This window comes from Ochotona princeps, chromosome 17 (genome assembly GCF_030435755.1).
Source record: "Ochotona princeps isolate mOchPri1 chromosome 17, mOchPri1.hap1, whole genome shotgun sequence".
Lineage (NCBI taxonomy): Eukaryota > Metazoa > Chordata > Mammalia > Lagomorpha > Ochotonidae > Ochotona > Ochotona princeps.
The window spans coordinates 17,746,510-17,763,165 of NC_080848.1; the positions used below are offsets into that span (position 1 = coordinate 17,746,510).

At 55.0% G+C, this 16,656-nt stretch overlaps 1 protein-coding gene across 2 annotated transcripts; it reads right to left on the reverse strand.

The window, feature by feature from the left end:
• Positions 1 to 750: 750 nt before the first annotated feature.
• On the reverse strand, positions 751 to 12,381 carry RAPGEFL1 (Rap guanine nucleotide exchange factor like 1). Of its 2 annotated transcripts, XM_058676097.1 has the most exons (16): positions 11,825 to 12,381; positions 11,414 to 11,737; positions 8,584 to 8,662; positions 7,633 to 7,768; positions 7,288 to 7,385; positions 5,364 to 5,476; positions 4,989 to 5,156; positions 3,509 to 3,606; positions 3,309 to 3,431; positions 2,626 to 2,804; positions 2,438 to 2,528; positions 1,992 to 2,042; positions 1,610 to 1,697; positions 1,356 to 1,420; positions 1,137 to 1,191; positions 751 to 926 (listed from the first exon to the last, which is right to left on the reverse strand). In XM_058676097.1, exons 1-16 carry the CDS (start codon positions 11,931 to 11,933, stop codon positions 802 to 804), a joined length of 1,902 nt encoding a protein of 633 aa, XP_058532080.1. In that variant the 5' UTR covers positions 11,934 to 12,381; the 3' UTR covers positions 751 to 801. The 2 variants fall into 2 exon arrangements, with proteins under 2 accessions (XP_058532080.1, XP_058532079.1); XM_058676096.1 differs by having other exon boundaries at positions 11,414 to 12,381.
• Positions 12,382 to 16,656: the final 4,275 nt, after the last annotated feature.

The following is a 16,656-nucleotide window of genomic DNA, read 5'->3' on the forward strand; positions in this document are numbered from 1 at the left end:
AAATAGGAGGGCAACAGGTACCCCAAATCCTCATACTGCTGCACCCCTCCTCCCTTTTCCCTCCCCACCAGGCAGAGGGAGGGTCCTCCAGGCAGCTTCAGTCTATGTTTCCCTGAGCATCTTTTACCCACTCAGGGACCTTCAGGAGGCCTGAGGGGGGACTCGCAAGTGCTGATGGGTAGCCCCTCCCACCTGCTGTTTGCTCTGTGCCCTGGGGAGCAGCCTGCCCCACAATACTGGGTATGTGGGGCAGCAGGAGCCCAGCAGGGAGCGATGGGGCTGTGGGGGAGGAGGGGCATGGTAGGCAAGGGTAGCACCTAACAGAAGGAACTCTCTCCCCACGAGCTCAAACAGCACCCTCCCTCAGGTACCAGAAGCTCCATACAAGGACACACCACACACACACACACACACACACACACACACACACACGGTTACACAGTATTCCAGGGGCTCCCAGCCCTGGCCAGTGCCCAGGTCTCAAACAGTGCTATTCTGAGAGACAGAGCCTGGATTGTCCTTCTAGTTGACAGTCCTTTGAGGGAGGGTGCAGAGCAAGGGGGTGTGTGGCACCTCCCTCAGGGAGGGCTGGAACCAGCAAGTGTGGGGTGGGCCTGGCAGAGGCAGGGCACCCAGCTCCAAAGCCCTCAGCAGGGATGGGGGCAGGTGGTTCATCCGTCCAGCCAGTCCCACAGGGATGGGAAGAAGGTCAGAGATGAGTTGGGACGTCAAGCAAAGTGCTTGACTGAGTGTGCCAGGTGCCCACAGAGCCCGCTGGCAACCCACACAGCATCTTGGGCCTCACTGACTATTAGTCTCCAACTTATAGGAGAGCTCGAAGAGAAGGTTCTGGTTGTCTATCACCTGGAACTGGCGCACATAGGCTTTGGTCTGCAGGTGATGGGGGGAAGCCTCCATGTCCAGGCCTAGGGGCAGGGAGAAAGAGGCCGTTAGGTCCCTGGCCACCCTGCTTCCCCTGCAAACCCTCTGAGCAAGGGACTGGCCTGCAAAAGGTTAGGCTGGGGAGCCTCCGGGAAGCCAAGGGGAGAAGAAGGAAGTCCAGAGCAGGGAGAACTCTCCCTTGCTCCACACCCCATGCCTCCACCCTCGCCAGGCCCGCCCTCCCCATAACTCACAAAGGGGCCGGCTCCGGTATCTGCGGATTGTCCTTATTTTTTCGGCCACTGAGTGCTGGCAGATGAAAAGGGATGGGTTGATTTTATCCCCTGCAGCCCCAGTTCCGAAAGGACCCAGGGAGAAGGTGGAATGGGGTGCCAGGTGCGCGGGCAGGTGAAGCGACCCCCAGTGGCCTGTCGGCTTTGCGACCCCTCCCCCCCAGGACAAGGCCCACTCACCAGCTTCTCCACATTCACCAAACCGTCCACGAGGGTCTTACTGCCCTCGTGCAGAAAGGTCAGGTCTAGTGGATGGAGACAGAGCCAAAGGTAAGAGAGGCAGCCATGTCTCCCCCTACACCCCAGGCTCTCCTCCCCCACCCTGGAGCACATGCAGGGGCTGGATGGAAAGGGGGACAGACAGGTTCTGGGCATGGGAGGATGGTGTGAGCCAAAAGTGGTATGTCTGGGAGCCCTGGGCGCCCTGGTCTCACCTTTGAGGATCAGAGGCACAAAGGGAATGACAGGTGGCTTCATCTTGGAGATGACTTCTCGGTAGCTTTTGTGGTTCCGGCAGGGGTCCTGGCATTCCACAGGGCATGTGTCAAGGAGCAGGTAGTCATCCTGGACCCCAAGATGTTCCCCATTCCCTCCTTCCTCCTGGCCCCACACAGGAGTGTGGACAAGGGTGTGGACAGGGGTGCGGTGGGGAAGGCTTGCCAAGATAGCAATCCTTCCACTGGAGGCTGGGAAGGGGAGCAGGCTCCCCGCAGGTACTTACAGAGGAAGCTAATAGGTCAGTGTGTGTGTGTGTGTGTGTGTGTGTGTGTGAGAGAGAGAGAGAGAGAGAGAGAGAGAGACACCAAGGCCACTCACCGTGAGGTTCTCGAATTTGCGGAACAAGTTCTTGAATTTCCCTGGCAGCTTCTACAGAGGAAGGGAAGGGAAGAAGGGGAAAGCCTGTCAGAGTGGGGTCCCTAGAGCAAGCGCCTGTGTATCTGGGAGGGGTTGGGGGGGTGGGGCTGGCAGGTGGCAAGGCAGTCTGACCTTGGCAGGAAGGAGCCCACAGAAACGAATTCCTCCCCGGTAACCCAGATCTTTCCAGATCTCAGGGAAGGCAGGCAGAGCTCAGCTACCTGCAGACACGCCTACCACCTGGGTATGAGCCCCCTGCGTCCAGCTCTTTCCCCACAGAGGCAGGATCGACCCCCCTCCTCTGGGAGGGCAGCTGCCAGAAAAGGGAGCCTGCCTTGCCGGAGGCGGTCCCAGTAGATCCCAGAGGTGCCAGGGGGAGGACAGGACAGAGAGCAGGCCCCCCTCACCTCCCAGGTGAGCCGCAGGCGGCTGACGGCAGCATTGTCCAGCCCCATGACCACCGCGTAGAAGGAGAGCAGGTCCTGGTTCTGCTTGCAGCTGCGAGGGCGGGAGATGGAGTCAGGCAGGTGGCTTTGGCGAAGCCCTCCCCCACCCGCAGCGGCCGTCCTCCCCACGCTCCTCCCCACGCACTCACATGGCGGCGATCTTAATGAACTTCTTGAGCAGTTGAGCGCGCTTGCCCGGGGCCTCACAAAGCAGCACCTCAGTGGCCACCCAGTGCGCAACCTCGCTGCAGCGCTGCAGCAGCAGCTCCAGGTTAGCCGTCTCCCGGCGGCCGCGCTCCCCATGGAACACATAGTCCACGAACTCCAGCTGCAGCCGAGGTGGAGGTCAACGAGGGGTGCGCGGTGGGTGGGAACGCGGCGGCGCAGAGCCCGGAGGAGAGCCAGGCGGGGACAGGATACAACGGAGAACAGCCAGCATGAATGACCTTCTCTTCCTCCCGGGAGGAGGCAGGCATCACTAGAGGCTGACTTAGCCTCAAGGCAACCTGCTGACCCACAGCATTTCTACTGCCTTCTTTGTATTTTCTTAATAGTGAGTACTTGCGCCCAGCACGGTGAAGACACAATCCTCCGTGGCTGACCCTGAGCCAGGTCCTGTGTAAAGAGCACTCTGCCCCCAAAGCCCTTTGCCATGTTTTTCAGAAGAGCAACCAAGACTCAGAGGTCAAGGCTGGCTGTGCATTGGCCACAGGCATGCCCCAGAGGACCCTTCTAACGTCCCCACAGTTACCGCGTCCACTGGGGCATTTCTTCCTCCAGCCCCTTCATCCCCACTCTCTCTCCCACAGCACCTGCCTCCCTCTGTGCCCACCTCGTGCACACAGCGGAACAGCTCCCAGTGGAAGGCAGTCAGGTGGTTGGCAACATCCTCGGGCTCCAGCCGGTGGATCTCTGTCTCTCCAGGGGACCCCTGGATCTCTTCGGGCAGGGGAACCTGGTGGCAGGCAGAGTCTCAGGGATGACCAGGTAAGAGATTGCACAGAGCCGCCCCCACCCTCAGCTCTTGCTTACCAGGGCCTCATAGCTGTCCCGGGTACAGGCAAACAGGTGACTGTTGATGCCCAGCGTGGTGAAGACACAGTCCTCAGTGGGCTGGAGGAGGACTTTCTCTGCAGGAGAGCCGGCTGCTCAGTGGCTGTGCTGGCACCTGCATACCCCCCCTCACAGCTGTGGCAGCCAGAAATTCTGAGTCCAGTCCTCACAGCTCGAAATAAGGGGGACTCAGGTGATCCCCATGAGTCATGTGTGCCTTAGGTATATGGAATTTGTCCAAGGAGTATTTCTTTTGCATTTGTAACTTTTTTTTAAAAGACTTATTTTATTTTTTATTGGAAAGGCAGATTTACGGAAAAGAGAGACAAAAAGATCTATCCACTGGTTCATTCCCCAAATGGCCACAACGCCTGGAGCTGAGCAGATCCAAAGCCAGGAGCTTCTTCCAGGCTTCCCATGTGAGTTCAGGGTTCCAAGGCTTTGGACCATCTTCCACTGCTTTCCCAGGCCACAAGCAGGGAGCTGGATGTGAAATGGAGCAGCCAAGACACAAACTAGTGCCCATATGGGATCCTGGCAGTTGCAAGGTGAGGAATTAGCCTCTAGGCCACTGAGCTGGGCACAACTTTTTTTGTTTTTTAACCACCAACATTTTTACACAGCTTTTTCTCATTCTGTCATCCCTGGGACATGGAAAAGGCAGGACTTTTTTTGTCTTTCCACAGGGATTTCAGGCCGACTCAGTGTCTTTAACTTGAAAAATGCAGCCTTGTGGCACAAGAGGTCAAGCTACTGCCTCGGATGCCTGCAATGCAGTAAACACATAGTGGAGCACTAGTGTGCTCCACTTCTGATTCAGCTTCCTGCTAACACCTACAAAGGGAACACAAGATGGCCCAAGTGCTTGGGCCTCTGCTACCCATGTGGGAGACAGGGGTAGAGTTCCTTGGTTCCTAGCTTCGATCTGGCCCAGCCCTGATTGTTGCAGCCAATGAGGGAGTGAGCCAGTGGATACAAGATCTTTGTCTCTCCATGTCTTTCTGTCCCTCTGCTTTTTGAATAAATTAATCTAGAAAGGAAGAGAGAAAGAAAGAAAGACAAAGAAAAGAAGACAAAGAAAGAATGAAAGAAGCAAAAGAAGGAAGGAAGGAAGAAAGAAAACTAGTGTCTTACATGTTGGAAGATTGTAAGACAGTCCCCTCCCCAGGAGGGTGAGGCAGCACTAAGCTTAGGACCAGTGTTTCCTGAAGTGCAGCATGCACAGAAATCCTTCAAGAGCCTAGTTCAAACTCAGGTTGTGCTCTAACAGGTGCAGTGTGAGGATCAGAGAGGCTGTGTTTTTAACAAGTTACTAGTTGCTGCACCTGAGGGCCACACTTGGAGTAGCAAGGGCCTAGAATTCAGTCTTTATCCAAAATGCTGGGCTTGTGAGCTTGTCTCCTTTGGCCACACAACGGCCACCCCTACTCCAACCAGGCCAGCTCTTCCTGACCCTCACCTCCCGAGGAGGCCACGGCTACCAGGATGAGGGACTCCTCTCGCTCTGTGGGCTCATCTGAGTACTGCAGCTTTTCCGTCACGGAGCCCAGGATGTCCTGTACGGAGGCTGAGAGGCGGCTGCGGATGGTCACGTAAGAGTGGTCAGGCATGTAGACCCGGCAGAAAACTGGGCAGGGACAGGAAAGTGGCTTTTCAACAGAGGACAGGGTGGAGGCACCAGTGCAGTCCCCTGCAACCTGCTTCTGCTCCTCACCAGGGCGACCACCCAGGAGACCCCACCGAGGGTGCCCAAGACCCCCTCCAGGACACTTCCATATGTCCCCCTGCCCTATGCCATTCAGAAAGCCTTTCCCCTCCTCATGCCCACACTCACTCTCATCAGAGCCCCGGAAAGCCACTCGGGTCTGCAGACAGGAGTCTATCCGGCGGAAGTGACGGAAGAGGGGCTTCACCTGCTTGCTGGGCGGCTGGCTGTCCTCTGAAATCCTAGCATGGACACAGCCGGGTATCAGCAAGTCCTGCCAGATTGGCATGGCACCCAGGCAGGTGACATCAAGCAGGGACCTTGGAACTGGGTCAAAGATACAGCTCCAGTTTCAGAAGGGAGTTAAAAGGGGTCACAAGAGCACTGACCAGCATGGGACAAAGTCCGAGTGACCCACATCAAATGCCACCTTTCCCATGAATTCTCCTCTGACACTCTCTTTCTTGCTAGCAAAGATCACTCTATTGCTTCAATTGTTGTAGAACGTTGGGTAGTATGTGCCCATGTTCCTGTCTTATCAGGCACAAGAATATTGGAAGACTGAGATTGGTTCTTACTGAATTTGTTTTTTCAGCCTCCATGACCCACACTGCTGGACACATGTAAGTGGTAGGTCATGAGTTGTTTGTTGAATTTTGTTAACCAGGATCTCACAGTCTGAGAGGGAGACAGACACATACACAGCTACATCTTAACACAAGGCAGGAGGTGTTGGTGATCCAGCAAAGGAGCAAGGAGGTGATGCTGATGTTGGGGGAGGACGAAGTTATCCCTAAAAGGAGAGTCTGGGAAGTTTTCATTGGAAAAGATGGCATTTGACCTGGACCTTGAAGGATGGCAAGAAGAGAAAGGGTGGACCATTGGAGCAGAACCAGGCAGCAAGATGTTGGAGATGAAGAAGAGATGTGAGGGGAGGGGGCAGGCAGGAAGTGTCATAGGTGGGGTGGGCAAGGAAGTTCAGCAGAAGACAGAGGGAAGAAAAGGTGAATTTGGCAGTGAGCAGCATGGATGGATGCTCTGGGAATAGGAATGTGACGGTGTCACTTAGGCAAGTTTGCAAGATCTCTCTCCTGGCAGCCCAGAGAAGAGAAAGGAGAAAAGCATACAGGACCCCAAGCTGGAGCCGTGACTGAGGTTGTGACCATGACACTTCAGGGGAGTCATGAGGCCTATATGAAGGTTCTGGCAGTGGGCATAGGGAGGAAGGAAACCATTCGGGTAGAAGGGATAGATTGGTGGATGGAATGATGGATTGATGGATGGATGGATGGATGAAGGAGGGACAGATGGATGGATGGAGGGAGGATGAGAGGGAGTGATAGATGGAGGGAGTGATGGATTGATGAATGGATGGATGGAGTGAGGGATGGATATATGGGTGGATAGAGGGAGGGATGAATGAATGGAGGGAGTGATGGGCGGATGGAGGGCGGGATGAGCAGATCCAAGGATGCACTGGTGTCCTAAGGCCGGTTCACACTGGCTCATAATGTGGGAATTTTGCCAACTATTTCTTAAAATATAGCCATGCCAAAAATTTTGTTTTATAGAGTTATGGTGAAATAGATTCTTAAGGAAGAATTTTTTCCTAATCATTTTCCTGTTCTCTGTGCTTAAGGCTACTTCGAGCATCACATATGTATGCTGGAAATCCAGGTTAACAGCTCACTACTGCACATCCCTTCCTGGCTCCACATTCAGTAATGTCATCCTGGTTGCCTGAAATCAGCTGCTGGGAGAGTTTACAGTTCGGCTGTCAGCAGAAGCTACACCTCAGGGCTCTTTCTCTCGCAGTGCTGGGTGTTAAATATTTACTAGGACACCAATGGATTGCCAGACACGCGGAGAGCAGAATGGGAAAAAAAAAAAAAAAAAAAAGACAAACGAGACAGTGCTTCGTGCCACCCTTCCATAAGAAAAAGGGGCTGAAATATAAGCACAGTGCAGCCAGTAGGCCAGAGGCACCCTGGGTAATAACAGAATGCTGGGGGCATTCCCCTCTTGTTCCCTCCCTCAACCCATCCCCCCTCACTTTAACTCCACCGTCTCCACAAGCTGGTGTAGCCTCAGAGTATCCTCTCGGAGGTCCTGGTAAAGAGACTCATCCTTCATAATCAGCAGGTACAGATCCTGGGCAGAGGAGGGCAGAGAAAATGACAGCAGGGATCTCACCCCACAGACCTCTCCCTGTAAGGGCCAGGGCAGGATCTCTCTGTCTTGGAGCCTGAAAGAGCCACATCAGCCAAGTCCCCCTGTCATCTTTTTCTTCCAAGGAGGTATCCAGTTTGAGAAGGATAGCTGCTTCCAAAGGCCTCCCTCCTGTGCTCCACAACTTCCGGGGCTTGTTCTCCCTTCACCTCTCTTCTCCCAGGCTCACCTTTATGATGTGGCCAGCCCCCTCTTCCTCTTGCAGCAGACCCTGGTAGGTGTCCAAGAAATGGAGAAGCATAGCTAGGCAGGCTTGTTTCTGACCCAGCCCCTCACGACCCTCCATGGTGCCTGCCTGAACAAAGCTGACCCGTAAGTTAAGAAAAAGTGCTGACAGGTGGCAGGTAGACCTGAAGGGGAAGGAAGATAGGAGGTGAAACTGCCCCTAAACATTCTTGAGATCTGCAATCAGGAAAATCACTTCAGGGGTCCTGGAGCAGAGACTTGCTCCTGTCCTGGCTCAGGTTGCAAGGACAACCCCCTCGATCCCTTCCAGTCCTGCCTGGGCAACTCTGCCAGAATCTAACTAACCTCTGGCTGACCCATAGCCTGAACTTAGCTGTGGAATTGTAAAAGGTTGATGGAGCTGACAACAACCCTGACTCCATCTCACCCTAAGGCCTGATGTATCTACGAGAGCCTGTGGCACTCTCCTCCGTGGTCTGCCTTTTACAGGGAGCTCCCAAAATAACTGCGAGAGGCCCTGGGCTTCTAGGAGACCCTATGAATAGCCCAGACAGTGGCCTGAGTGAAGCACAGCTGTGACTTGATGTTCACATCAGACCCTGGAATGACTTCCTGGGCAAGCAGATGTGCAGAGCCATCATTGGGTGGGGAGACACGTGCCTTTGATGGCCTCTCAGCACCTTACATTTGCACAGGACCCTGCAGTCCGAGAGCCTTCTCACATCCTCTCTTGGGTTCATCAAGGCAATTCCAGTGGTAGGCAGGACAGGTGCTATCCCCTCCACTTTTAAAGGGAAACTGAGGCCCCAGGAGGTCAGGTGACAGGAGCAGAGGAAGTGAATGTGCTTTCTAGAGAAGTGCCAAAGCTCTGGTGTCCCCTGTGGGGCACAGAAGATGGACTCCCTCCCTCTTTCACCTACCCACCAAAGGATATTACTGGTGTAGCTCCTGCAGAAATTTCTCCGTGGGGAGGAAGAGCGAGTGAGTGAGGACAATGTCATCCAGCAGGATATCTGCGGAGACCAAGAGCAGCACCATGCACGTCAGAAGCCCCCTTCCAGGGCCACACATGGGAAGCTCTGCCTCACAGGGTGAGTTCTCTGTAGCCAGGCCAGAGTGCCAGCCACCTGCCCTGTCATGCACGGCACACGCATGCGCACACATGCACACACGTGCATGTGCATGTGTGAAAGTTCTGGGCAGCCGCTGCGGGGGTGGGGTTGACAGCTGCCAAGGCAGCTGGAGGGAGAGGGGCCGCTTTTGATGGCCAAGAGCACTTGCCTTCAGGATCTGTGGGAAGTTGGTCTGACAACCTCCCACACTTGTGAAATCTGCCTGAAAAAGGTGGCCCATAGAAGGAGGCCTCTAGACAAAGAGAAACTTCCAAATACTGTGTCAGGGTCAGCGTGCATGCATGTATGTGTATGTGCATGCGCATGTGTGTGTGCCTATCCATGCATGTCCCTTCTTCCTCCTCTCCTTACTCCCTACCTAGCATGCAGGTGGGAATGGAGACCCATTAAAAGGGAGTGACTGTCAACTCTTTGATACCAGAAATCTAGAAATAGAAGCCCTGGGTCCTGTGGGTACCCAGACGTGGAAGGGTTAATGATGGCACTGCAGAGGGGAGGGCCTTCACCCATCTTCCCTTTCCCCTCCACACCCCTGTCTGGGCCTGGCTCAGCTAGTCAGCCAGGTACAAGGTCGCCCTGACTTGCAGCCAGCCCTGGGGTGGGGCAGGGCCGCCTGGCACACAGAGACAGGCAGGGCACAGGGAGTGAGCCAGCCAGGTGGCCTCCCCAGGACAGGTTAGGGCCAGGTCTCTAGGCGCTTGCTGCTCCAGGAGAAACCCAGGGCTCCTGACTATGCTTAGTTCCACACCATCCCCCTATCCTGACCCCAGCCGCCAACTCTAGGCATAAACTAGCCATAAAGGTGGAAGAGGAAGGAGAAGCCATACAGGAGTGACCTATGTCAACGATTTCATTTCACAAGTGAGAAACTCAGCCTGGAGCTGGGAGGCATCTGGCTGGAGACAGACTGCACACCCGGGTGCCTGCATCTTTGTACTTCCCTCAAGGTGCCAGGATACACACCAGCAAGCAGCAGGGGCCTGCTGGAGCCTTGGAGAGGCTTTGGCTGGCATGGCGCCCTCTCTTCTCACACACCCTGGACAAAACCAAGGTGGCCTGAGAACAGGGAGAATGGGACTGGAGGGTAAGTCTAGCAGGTCAGGATGGGTGGCATTCATTCTGGGACTGGTTTGAGGTCCCCCAAACCAGTTACTCTGGGGATTTTGCTTGCCAGGCCAGATAATAAGGGTGATGATGAATTCAGGAATCTTACCCCAGGGGAGATTCAGCAGTCTGTGGCTCCAAGCCCCCAGAGAAGGGGGAGAGGATGAACAGCCCCCCTTGCCCCACCATTCCTCTCTTTGCTCAGTTACACTGCTGAGTTCTTCAAGTGAGTCAGGGAGCCTCTAGCCCTGACCCCCTCCAGCCCCCAGATCCGGGGATGGGGACTGGGAACAGGATGCTTGCCATCATTTCTAGAACATTTTCTCTCCCAGGAGGAGAGAGAAGCTGAGCAAAGGAAGAGGAACATGGGGCAGAGTGGGGGAGAGGCTGCTATGGGGGCTACAGTTTGGCATCTGTTTCTCCCAAGGCAGGCTCTGGTCCAACGCACAGCCTCCCTGGGGAATGTGTCATAGAGACATGGGGTGTGTGGCGTAGGCGGCAAGTTATGGTTAGGAGAGCTCTGTGTGTGTGTGTCTGATATTTTTTCTAATTAAATCCAAAAGGTGTCAGCTCCCCCAGGGCAACTCCAGCCTGCCCAAGGGGCAGGGCCTAGGTCCTGGGAAAACTCCTGGAGTGTAATGCCCTACTCCTCACACTTGGGCTGCGGTTCCCCATAGATGTCTGAGGGCAAAGTGGGGGACCACCCATCTTTGGGGTCCTGCCTTAGACACACACACACACACACACATCTGGGCTTAGTGCAATGCCTGGAGCTAGACCTGAAGATTCTAGGTCTTAGGTACAAATCTGGGGTCTTGGTTCCCTCCAAGGCCCCTCCCTTAGCAGGGATGCTGGTGGCAAGTGTTGGGAGAGCATTTGCGTTGAGGGATTCATCCTCTTAGGGTGTGGCAATTATTTTTTAAACAGGCCTGCACTCACCAGAAAGGTAGGAGTCAGAGAAGTCACACCCCTCTGGCCACTCTTTCCCTCACTGACAGCTGAGTCCCTCAGGGGGAGAACCCCCCTTCCCATTACCCCCCAAACTGCTAAGGACAATGGCATCACACTGCTGCTCAACCCCAAAAGGCAACCAGGGTCCCTCCCCCTCCACACCCTCCCCTGAGCCAGCCCAGGTTCTGGGGCTTATGGGAAGAGTTGGGGACTCCAGATGGGGTTCTCAGGCTAGGTCACCCCTGCAGGGTGGCGCAGGCTGGGCTACGCGGCTTCCATCTTAGTATGTCAGGCCCTAATTTTGGGTCACGCGAGGAGGTAGTCAACATCAGGAAGCCACGAGAGCCTGGGGCTGAGAGGTCCAAGGGGCGGGGGGGGGGGGGGGGAGAGAGGTTCCACAGCTTCCTCCTCAGCAGGGAGGCAGGTGGGTGGCACAACGGCCACCTCCCCAGCCTCCGCCGTGGGGTCTCAGCTAGGTCGGTTCGAGTCCAGCCTCCAGCACAGCACCACCCCGGCTCTCCAAGGGCAAGGCAGAGGAACCCCGGGCAAGCCCTCTGCTCCGGGCCCACTCCTTACCTGAAGCGCCGCTGTCCCTGGTGGCCCCTCCGGCCAGCCGCTCCAGAACCCGGTGCAGAAGATGCTCCGGCCGCTCGGGGGCGCCCAGGGGGGCCCAGGGCGGCGGAGTTAGGGGCTCTCCGGGGGACAGCTCATCCGAGGAGTATGAGGACGGGGAGCGCAGGGGACCCCCACCCCCGAGCGAGCCCGGCCCCGACACCTCCTCGAGCTGCAGCCAACAGGGTCCCCCGTTGCCCGGTTCCTCCGTGACCCCCGCCAGTTCGGCTGCTTCCTCCTCCGTTGGTGGATCCAGCCCCGGCTCGGCCGGGGGCTCCCTCAGGAAAGCTGGGAGCAGCAGACGCGACACGCTCTGCCGCCGCTGCAGTGGCCGCGGTCCCCCAACCAGACTGCTGCCCCCGCCGAGTCCCCCACCTCCTCCGGGCCCGCTGCAGCTCCCTAGACCCCCGCCGGGACCTCCCGACACCGTTCGTCCTGCGAGTTGCGATGTCTGTTTCTTCAAAAATTTCTCCAGTGGCTTCATGCCACCCCCCCGCCCGCCCCTATCCTAGAGGCCGCCGGGGGACCCAGGTGTCCCGGGCGCGGGCGGGGGGTGGGGACACGATGCTCAGAGCCAGAGGAACAGCTCCGAGGGCCGTGCCAAGCGCCGGACTGGGGGTGGGGGTGGGGGGTCAGAGGTGCCCGAGGCTCTCTGGCCTAAGGCCAGTAGCCAGTGGCCGTGGGTGGTGCCAGGGGGAAGGAGCGCCTGCTCTCAGTAGCTCCCCATGTCGCCGCGGCCGGCCCGCGGCCGAAGGATTGGCAGGCTGTGGGGCCGGCGTCCCCGGCTCTGCCTTTCTGGGCCGGGCTGCGGCGGCAAAGGCAGCTCGAGCAGCGCAAGGCTGAGAGGACGCGGTGGCGGCGGCAACGGCGGCTGCGCTCCTGGCCCCGGGGAAGGTGGCAGAATGCAGACCGCGCCCCCTCCCCGGGTCTCCGCCCAGTCTCCGCCCCGTCCCTTCCTAGGCCCGCCCTCTGGGCCGCGCGAGGCTTAAATTTGGGCGCCCGTGGCTGACCGCGAAGGAAACCTTAAAGGGCTTGGGTGGGGGCGGGGGTCACAAAAATGAAGGGTCTAAGTGAGGGAGTGACTTAACCAACGGACAGAGTGTTCCTGGCTCCGGGGGATTCCTGGGTCGATTAGCCTCATTTCAAAGAATCAGGACAGGTCTGTGGCCTGCACGACTACCTTGGCTACCTGTACCAGGTGAGGCCTACAAAGTCTGTTGGACCCCAAGAGTGTGCACCTTTGTGAGGAGGGCTGGGAGAGCCTCTTGGGTGCACTGGTACTGGGCGCGGTGCCCATCTGCCCTCTCGGGTAGAGCTCAATGGGTGGTGCTGGCCTGGCCTGTGAGGCAGGTACTGACAGGCAGGGAGGAGCCAGGTAGGGCACAGCAGGTTGTAGCAGGTCTGCTTGGGGTGAGAAGAGATAGTGGGCAGGGAGGAGACCAGAAGAGCACTTGAGCCCAGTTGACAGCAGAAGCAAACAGGGTCATGGGGATGGTAAGTCCCAGAACTGCCAACATCAGAGCCCAGACTGTACGCAGTCATAGAGTGGGAGAAGTGGTGCCAAATGAGCATTCCACCGATTCCTCCCGATTCCTGGGTCATGCGCCTTCTGTCCTTAAGAGCACTGCCCCAGAGGAGAAGAGCACACTTGCAGTGTGAACATACCCAATGAGGCTTACAAACAGAGGGAGTGGCACCCGGTTCTGGATGGGTTGTGGCCCCTTGGATAGCGCCCCACCCGTTTACTGCGCCCCAGCCAGGCAAGCACAGGAATGCTAATGGCTTGGGAGTGGTGGTGGAACTGAACAGGGTATGTACTACGCATGTGTCACTGTGTGTGCATGCCTGGTCACGTGTGTGCTAGAGCATGTGTTCACAGAAATAAGGTTTTGCACACCCATCTGTTTGTGGGTCTGTAGAGGGAACAGTAAAAAGAACGCAATTTTGGTAAAGAAGCTGGATTAAAGGTCTAAGCATCAAGCTTCCAGGGCTCCCTTTACTGAACACTAGCCCCGGATGGGTGGGGAAGGTGGGAGAGGGAAGGACACTGGCTGAAGTGGCTTGGAACTCTCCAGATAGCATTTTTATGAACCAAATGGGAAGAGAGGAAGAGTTTCTCGCCCAGCACATGCCACAGTTACCAGATTAAGCTGGTTGCCTTGGTAACCTCCTCTCAAAGTAGGATTTGGGATTGTTGGTTAGGAAGGGTGAATTGGGGAGTGTGGAGGATGTGCGGGCTGGAAACAAAATGGGCTGACAGACTTTTTGTGAACTACAATCTGGGGAAACACAACCCCAGCACCCTTCCAACTACTTGAGAGCATCAGACAGGAACTAAGTTAAAGACCCTGAATCAAAGAATGGAGCCAGCATCAAGTCACAGTCCTTCCAGAGCAGTTTTTTCCACTTCACTGCATGCTGGAATCACACAGAAGCTCCAGCAAGCCCCAGGCACACTCAGGGTCACAGATTGCTGCTGCCTTTTTAATTTTTCTTGATTTTATCCAGGTCTCCCACATGGGTACAGAGGTCCAATACTTGGGCCACTCTTCACTGCCTTGTAAGGTCCGTTAGCCGGGAGCTGCATTGGAGTGGAGCAGCTGGGTCTTGAACTGGTACCCCTATCAAATGCCAGTACTGCAAGAGGCAGCTTAAAAATCACTGTGCCACAGCAATGGCCCCTTGCATTTATGAACCAGTGTAATTTTGAACCAGGTTATATTCAAATAACCAAGGCTGAAAAATCACTGCCCTATAAATGCTTGGATGACTTTGGAATTTTTCAACTTTGCTTTTTAAGTCACTACTGATATAAGGCTTTTGTGTTGATTTCAAGGGTCGGGGAGCAAGGGTGGCAGGGTATTTGCATATTACAAAGGGATGGAGAGGAAGGCAGAGCGGTATGGGTAACTGTGGGCAGATGGGGTCCTAAACAGCTTGAGACCATCTCCATGGGTTTCTAGAAGGGGACTGGCAGGCTCCCTGAGGTTGGTCTGCCCCTCAAACTCTCCCACTTCTTTCTGCCCATCAGGAGGCAGGCTGAGAGGGCAGGGAACCTGGGGGCTTTGCTGAGCTCCAGTTTCTTCTTGCTGAGCCAGTTACCAGGGCAACAGAGACAGCAATGGGACCTAGCTGCAGGACTAAAGAAGGCAGGAGTAAGGGGAAGCATCCTAACACTTTCATTCCTCCTACCAGGAACAACCTCAAGGATGGCTGGCATTCTCTGCTTGACCCCAGGCGGTCAGGTCTGCAACTCCATCACCCTGCAGGGATAGAAGGGAAGTAAACTGACAAGATTTCTAAGGAAGAGTTATGGTCCTATAGCAGCAACTAAGGCTGTGGGGATCCCATCTGTCATTTTATGATGTGCCTTTTTCTGTGAGGATTTCTGCTGAACTCAGGAAGAATGAAGCGAGATCCTCAATAACAGGCTCAACAGCGTGGCCTAGTGGCTAAAGTCCTCGCCTTGAATGCCCCAGGATCCCATATGGGCGCCAGTTCTAATCCTGGCAGCTCCACTTCCCATCCAGCTCCCTGCTTGTGGCCTGGGAAAGCAGGCAAGGACAGCCCAAAGCCTTGGGACACTGCACCCGGAAGAGGTTCCTGGTTCCCAGCTTTGGATTGGCACAGCACTGGTCGATGCGCTCACTTGGGGAGTGAATCATTGGACAGAAGATCTTCCTCTCTGTCTCTCCTCCTCTCTGTATATCTGATTTTGTAATCAAAATAATAAATCTTAAAAACCTACTGGGCCTGGCGTGACAGCCTAGCAGCTAAATCTTCACCTTGCATGCACTAGGATTTCATATGGACATCGGTTCTAATCCCAGCTGCTCCACTTCCCATTCAACTCCCTCCTTCTAGCCTGGGAACGCAGTAGAGAACAGACGCAAGCCTTGGAACCCTGCACCGGCATGGGAGAACTCCAAGTTCCTGTTTCTGGCTTCACATTGGAGAAGCTACAGCTATTGGTCCCACTTCGGAAGTGAATTAGTGGATAGATCTGTCTCTCCTTCTGTCAATATAACTTTCCAATAAAAAAAAATAAATCTTTTAAAAAGTTATTCAAAACTGAGAACTGCCCTTCATGAATGGACAAAGGACGCTACAGTGGATGGCCTTTTGATTTCCCTTTCCTTTAGCTGTACTAAGATTAACAGGCTATCACTTTGACTCCAGTCCTTAACACCCTAGCAACTTCTTAGATATTAAAACCAATATTAAAAACACTCAATAGGCAGAGGAATAAACACGAAGCTCTTCCAGCTGCTGGCTCACTTCCCACATGGCTCCAGCAGCCAGGGAGAGGCTAAGCCAAAGCCAGAGGCCAGCAGCTTCATCTGAGTCTCTAACATGACTGGCCGAGCCTGAAGCCCTGGGCCGTCTGCTGCAGGTTTCCCCAGGCCATTAGAAGACAGCTGAGTCAGCAGAGAGGCCAAACAGAAACCAGCACTCATGAGATACCATGACAGCAGGTTCAGCTTTTACTACTTCACCCTGCCAGGCCTGGCATCTTTACTTTTTTAATTAAAAAAAATCATTTATTTTAATTGGAAAATTAGATTGACAGAGAGAGGAGGAGACAAAGATCTTCCATCCGTGGATTCACTCCCCAAGTGGCCACAAACAGCCGGAACTGAGCCGACCAGAAACCAGGAGCCAGGAGCCTCTCCTGGGTCTCCCGTGTGGGTGCAGGGTTCCAAGATTTTGGGCCGTCCTCCACTGACTTCCCAGACCACAAGGAGAACTGGAAGGGAAGTGGAGCAGCCAGGACATGAACGCGGTGCCTATAAGGGATCCCGGCACATGCAAGGCAAAGACTTTAGTCACTAGGCTACTGCACCAGGCTTGCATCTTCATTTTTTAAGAAGGACCTGTGCCACCTGACAAGTCTGAGGCGGCTTGAGCTGTGACTGTGACTTTGTAAGGATTTAGGGAATCCTCATCCTTTCCACCCAAATAAACACTCAAGAACATACTGGCAAAAAAAAAAAAAAAACAAGTTTGTAGTCTAAATTTTATTATCTCCAAGTCACAATGCAGATCATAAATGTGCACCCTTTAAAACTGTAACAACAACAAAAAACCACAACAACACATAGGGAGAAATCTTTGCAACTCAACACAGTGGACCAACAGAGACAACTGTCACAGTGTCATAAGGTCTGGGGATCTGGGCATGCTGCCCACAGGCTTGAGGAGACATT

Excerpts from the sequence above, each read along its gene's own strand:
- RAPGEFL1 (XM_058676096.1), bottom strand. The coding sequence starts at position 11,933 with ATGAAGCCACTGGAGAAATTTTTGAAGAAACAGACATCGCAACTCGCA. Across the intron at positions 7,769-8,583 it reads CTGCAGGAGCTACACCAGTA|CTTTGTTCAGGCAGGCACCA; the intron begins ATATCCTTTGGT and ends CTTACGGGTCAG. Across the intron at positions 2,529-2,625 it reads TTCATTAAGATCGCCGCCAT|CTGCAAGCAGAACCAGGACC; the intron begins GTGAGTGCGTGG and ends CCGCCCTCGCAG.